General features: G+C 49.8%; 1 protein-coding gene and 1 long non-coding RNA gene across 6 annotated transcripts in view; one reads left to right on the forward strand and one right to left on the reverse strand.

The window, feature by feature from the left end:
• The window catches only part of LOC119468888, a 9,034-nt gene extending 6,579 nt beyond the window's left edge, over positions 1-2,455 (forward strand). The window contains exon 2 of the long non-coding RNA XR_005197683.1: positions 1,786-2,455. This is a non-coding gene — a long non-coding RNA (uncharacterized LOC119468888). The remainder of the gene's footprint in view (positions 1-1,785) is intronic.
• Positions 2,291-5,477, reverse strand: part of TM9SF4 (transmembrane 9 superfamily member 4) — a 57,222-nt gene continuing 54,035 nt past the window's right edge. For 2 of the 5 annotated variants that reach the window (XM_017514635.2, XM_017514627.1), the window contains exon 18: positions 2,292-4,210. In XM_017514635.2, coding sequence (XP_017370124.1) covers positions 4,061-4,210 — 150 coding nt within the window. In that variant the 3' untranslated portion in view covers positions 2,292-4,060. Of the gene's footprint in view, positions 4,211-5,477 lie in introns of all 5 variants that reach the window. The other 3 variants (XM_017514640.2, XM_017514645.2, XM_017514617.1) reach the window with 2 other exon arrangements.

Below are 5,477 nucleotides of genomic sequence, written 5' to 3' on the forward strand. Positions count from 1 at the left end.
AAGATGCAGATTAATCTATAATGACAGAAAGACCAGCGGCTTATTGGGGACGGTGTCTTAGTCTGTTTTATGTTGGTATAAAGGAATACCTGAGGCTGGGTAATTTATTAAAAGTTTACTTGGCTCATGAGTTTTGTTTTGTTTTGTTTTTGAGACAGAATCTCCCTCTGTTGCTCAGGCTGGAGTGCAGAGGCACGATCTCAGCTCACTGCAACCTCCACCTCCCAGGTTCAAGCAATTTTCCCGCTTCAGTCTCTCAAGTAGCTGGGACTACAGGTGCGTGCCACCACACCCAGCTAACTTTTGTATTTTTAGTAGAGACTGGGTTTCATCTAGTTGGCCAGGATGGTCTCGATCTCTTGACCTCATGATCCACCTGTCTCAGACTCCCAAAGTGTTGGGCTTACAGGCGTGAGCTGCTGCTCAGCCAACTCATGAGTCTTTAAACATTTTAAAAAATTTGTCTTAATTTTAGAGATGAGGTCTAGCTTTATTGCCCAGGCTGATCTCCTGGCCTCAAGTGATCCTCCTGTTTCAGCCTCCCAGAGTGTTGGACTTACAGACATGAGCCACTGTGCCCGGTCTGGCTCATGATTCTGATGGCTGGAAAGTTCAAGATTGGGCATTTGCTTCTGGTGAGGTCCTTGGGCTACTTCTGCTCATGGAGGAAGGTGAAGGAGAGCTGGCATGTGCAGAGATTACATGGGGAGAGAAGTGGGGGTTGCAGGGAGGCACCAGGCTCTTTTTAACAACCAGCTTTATTAGGAGAGAACTCACTCACCTCCTCTGCTCCCACCTCCCCCAGTGCACGAATCTATTCTTGAGGAATCTGCTCCCAAGACCCAAACACTTCCCATTAGGCTCCACCTCCAACCTGGGGATCAGATTTCAACATGAGGTTTGGAGGGGACAAGCATAATGGTGAGAGGCTAGAGAGCAGGGTTATAAAAAAGGGCATGAGGAAACCTGGGTATGCTTACTATTGTGATTGTGGCGATAATTTCATGGGTCTGTGTGTCAAAACATATCAAACTGTGCAGTTCATTTTACACCAATTACATATAATTTTACACACACACACCCCTTTAAAAAGGCAGCTATAGTGTAGAGGTTGGAAGGACAGATTCAGAAGTCTGACTGTCCCACCTAAATACTACTCCACCATCATGGGACACCACCCCCATCCTGCCCCAGCAGGTTACCTCAACTGCTTGGTGCCTCAGTGACCACTTCTGTAAATGAGGGCTAGTAACAGACCTGCCTCAGAGGCAGGTTATTATTTTGTATCATGTCCCAGATTTAATGGGCTAATCCATGGCAAGCATTTAGAACATCAGAACACAGGAATTACTCCATAAATAGTAAGAAGCACCCTCCCCACTGCAGATGAGGAACTGAGGCTTGTGGTTAGAGAGGGTGGGGGGCAACAGGCCACTGTTTGGTCTGCTTCACATCCCTTACCATGAGAAATGATTCTTTCCTCATCGGCCATTCCAAGTAATTCTGGTGGGGCTGAAATTCACAGTATTCACCACCTTTGGAGAAAGTGGCCTCAAATCATACTCCATCCCTTGGATATAGTGATTGGTCCAAGATGTGCAAATGATTATCCAAGCTGGGCCAATCAGAAATGTTTCCTGGGATGTCTCTATATTGAATAAACATATACTGAATATACCGAAGTAGGGAGGAAAGTCTTCCCCTACCCCAGCCCCCTGGCATACTCCAGTGGATCATGTAAGCCTGGAGTGACTGGCATCCTGCCCTCCCTGCCTCCCCCATCAGGAGGAAGACTGTGGACAACGGGACAGAATGAGGCTGGAGAGGAGCACGGTGGAGAAGGGGAAAGAGCCCTAAGGCTATCCTTTGAGCCCCCGGATCCAGCCAGACCCGAAGCAAAACGAACAAAGCCCTTGATGACTTAAGAACCAAGCAACTCATTTTTGGACTGAAATCAGTTTGACCTATGTTTCTGATGCCTGCAATTGAAGAACTGGGTTTCTTAGCATGAGGTGAGCTGATAGTAAAATACTGAAGCTGGGAATCCAAAACCAGGTTTTGCTGCACTACTTGACTGCCATTTCCCACTTGTGAGATCAGAAGAGCAAAGGACTGCAATTTAGTATGGAGGGGCCAGGCAATGGACTTGTACCAGGCAGGGAAGGGCAGTTGCGTGAGCCCTGAAGTCTGACAGGACAATGAGCCTCGAGGGAAACTATGTAATTCAAACCACTAGGGAAGGTGTCTTACCTCAGACCTCCAACCCCTGCATGAGATTGAAAACAAAACAGTAGGACAATGGCATATTTATTTACAATTGGACCGAAAAAAGGCATACAGGCATTTTTTTTTAATTAAAAATAATAATGATTTAAAAAGTCAGAAAAATTGATGATGTTTGAACTCTTTATGAGGTGTCCGTTTCCCCTTTCCCCTAAAAACAGAATCTCTTAGGGGAAAAAAAAAATCCAGGATTTGATGAACAAAAGATTCCAATATCGCTCTCTATTGCTTGGGTTCCCTTCTTTCCAACCTGATGCTTGGTGGATGCTGCTTGGCGCTGCAGTCACTGAGGCAAGATTGAGAACTTCACTGGTTTGATGGGTGTGGCTGGTAGGGCCACCGGGAGACGTGGGGCAGTAAGGGGAGGGGCACGTTCCTAGCGTCACCAGCATCCTGAGCTTTGTCTTGTGTTGGGAGCCCCACAAGGGCTGGTGCAAGGGTTAGCGGCTATTTGAACTCCAATCCCTGGGTGGATTTTGTCTCTTGTAACTTAAGAGCAAATGTTTGTGATATGCACAGCGGGGCAGAGGTTGGGAAGAACAGGGCTCTACGGAGGAGCCAGGTCAGCCATGTGAGCCCGTTCTTTCTAAGTTGGCTTCTTGTCTATTCCTGGGGGTTGGGGAAAGAATGACAGAACTTACCTTCCATCTTCCTTCTCACAAGCAGTGTTTTGGGTGTCCCCAGAAGGAGGAGACAAGAACTCAGGTGCGGGATGGAGGGGAGGGGCTGGCTAAAGAACTGAGTATGACCCCGGAGGCCAGAGAGGGCAGGGAGAGGACGCCCAGCCACTCACAGGAGGGGGCTCTGTGATCTCTGGGTCTCCTTGTTCTGCCTGAAGTCGGGCAGGGCCCACTACCAGCACACCTTGGAGAGCGGCACCTCCCAGGGAAAGGACCAGGGAGCGATCCTGAGGGTAAGGACCCTAGCAGCCTTGACCATCCCTTCCCAGACACAGACAAGTGGATGCATGGCTTGGAAAAACACTTGGCTCCAGATCCAGGGTTTCTTGGCACAAAAAACAGTTCACTGCAAGTCTCTTGTCTTCCTCCTTGTTGGTCCAGCAAACTCCAGCTGCTCTGAACAGCGGTGATTCCTGCTGTCAGGGGAACCTGGCCCCCAATACTTCCAGGGTATTTTCTTGTAGCAACTAAGACTTGGGTTTGCTCCTGGTGAAAAGATGACCCCGAGGCCTTGGGCAGCCCTGGGGAGAAGAGGGAGACAGAGGGCTGGCAGAGGCTTGCTGGCACTGAGGGTATTGTCCGGGCTGAAGCTGTGCTTTGTCATGGCCTCAGCGGTGAGGATGAGCAGGGAGAGGCTTGGAAACCTCACTGAAGCCCTGACGTGTTCTCTTCCAGTTAGTCGTAGGGTAGCCAACAGCCCTGAGGAACTAAGGTGGAGACAGTGACCAAAACCTTATCTCGGTGGATTTATCCATCCTGGATCCATTTGCTAAAACAAAGAAGGAAAAAAAATCCAAACCACAAATACACCTGAATAAACAGGTCAGAGAGTTCCTGTTGGAGGGAACTTTCTCAGCACTGAAGAAAAGCAACCCACAAAAAAACTCATCCCCCACAGAACTGGAATAAGATGAAGAAAAATGCAAGATTATCTACAGGCCCTCCCGCCCCCCACGCAGCCCCAGGATCCGGGAACACTGTGCCAGGAGTTACATTCCAAATGAGCAGGAGTTATTTTATTTTGCGTGCCTGCAGTCCCCCACGCAGGGTGGCTTCCAGTCCGAGGATGGAGTGGGCCTGGCTGTGGTCCACTCCAATCAGTCTATCTTCACGGCAGCATAGATTTTACGGACAAACATGTAGGCTGCATAGAAGCCAATGGTGCCCGTGAGCAGCCAGAAGGACAAGACCATGAGGGCCGTGTAGCCAAAGTAGAGGAGAGAGGGGATGAACTCCACGATGTCCAGCTGCGGCCGTGAGCGGAAAGAAGACAGGGTGGGTGCTTAGTGCCAGGTTGCATGGCAAATTGGGGCCCCACCCTCACTGATATCACAGGGAAACCGAAGCCTGGCCAGGGGAAGGGGCGTGTTCCAGTGGGCAGCGAGGGCAGGCAGGGCTCATAGGCACAGCTCTGCTTCATCTGGACCAGGCCTGTGTATTGCCCTGATGCCCACAGCCTCAGAGGCCAAGGCCGCAATGCCACAGGGAGAATGGCCACAGCTGTGGTCATTCCTGGTCCCCCACAGACCCCAGATCAGTATGGCAACACTCCTGGATGGCTGAAGCAGCAGTCAGGGAGTTGGGGGTAGAGTGGAGGGGCAGGGTGTCCAGATGCCCAGCTTCAGGACCAGGAGCCCCATCAGCCCGCCTCAGCCTCCATTCCTCTCTTCCCCAGAACGCTTGTCACTTCTGTTAGCATCTCACAGAGATTCTGATCTTGAAGCATTCTGGACTCCTTTTTAAACGGGGTAGAGTTTAGAAGCTGGGCAGGAATGTTGGGGATCTATGTTGTGTTATTTACAAATGGAGCTAATGTGGAACCTTGGTATCAAGATATGCCCAGGGCCTGAGTGGAGCCTGTCCCGGGACTCACAGGCAGATACATGGTCACAGAATGCCAGCAGTCCAGAAGAAAACAGTAAAGAAACAAAGAAAACAATATAGTCACCGTTTGAAGCCCTCTCCTAAGCCTAAGGGGTAAAGGTCAAGTTTTCAGGTTCAGCCCCCCAACTCTCCCCCAACCCCTTTTCTTTGAAGGGACAGGGTCTCCCTCTATTACCCAGACTAGAGTGCAGTGGCATGATCACAGCTCACTACATCTTCACCCTCCTGGGCTCAAGGGATCCTCCTGCCTCAGCCTCCCAAGTAGCTCAGACTACAGATGTGTGCCACCACACGCAGCTAATTTCTATTTTTTCTAGAGATGGTGTCTTGCTCTGTTGCCCAGGGTGGTCTCAAACTCTTGGCCTTAATCAATCCTCTCACCTCGGCCTCTGAAAGCGCTGGGATTATAGGTGTGAACCACTTGCACCCAGCCTCCATTTCTCCTTGTACACATTCTTGTGGCTGGAGGTGGGGGGAGGGGTGGGAGAGGGACAAGGAACAGAACAATGGTAAAAGGAGGCAAGGGACGAAACAAAGAGGAAGAGCTGGAAAGTTCCTCTTTTTATACATAAGGCACTGGGGCTGGAGGAAGAGATTTTTTTTTTTTTTTTTTTTTTTTTTTTTTTTTTT

This window comes from Cebus imitator, unplaced genomic scaffold (genome assembly GCF_001604975.1).
Source record: "Cebus imitator isolate Cc_AM_T3 unplaced genomic scaffold, Cebus_imitator-1.0 Scaffold18, whole genome shotgun sequence".
NCBI classification, from domain to species: domain Eukaryota; kingdom Metazoa; phylum Chordata; class Mammalia; order Primates; family Cebidae; genus Cebus; species Cebus imitator.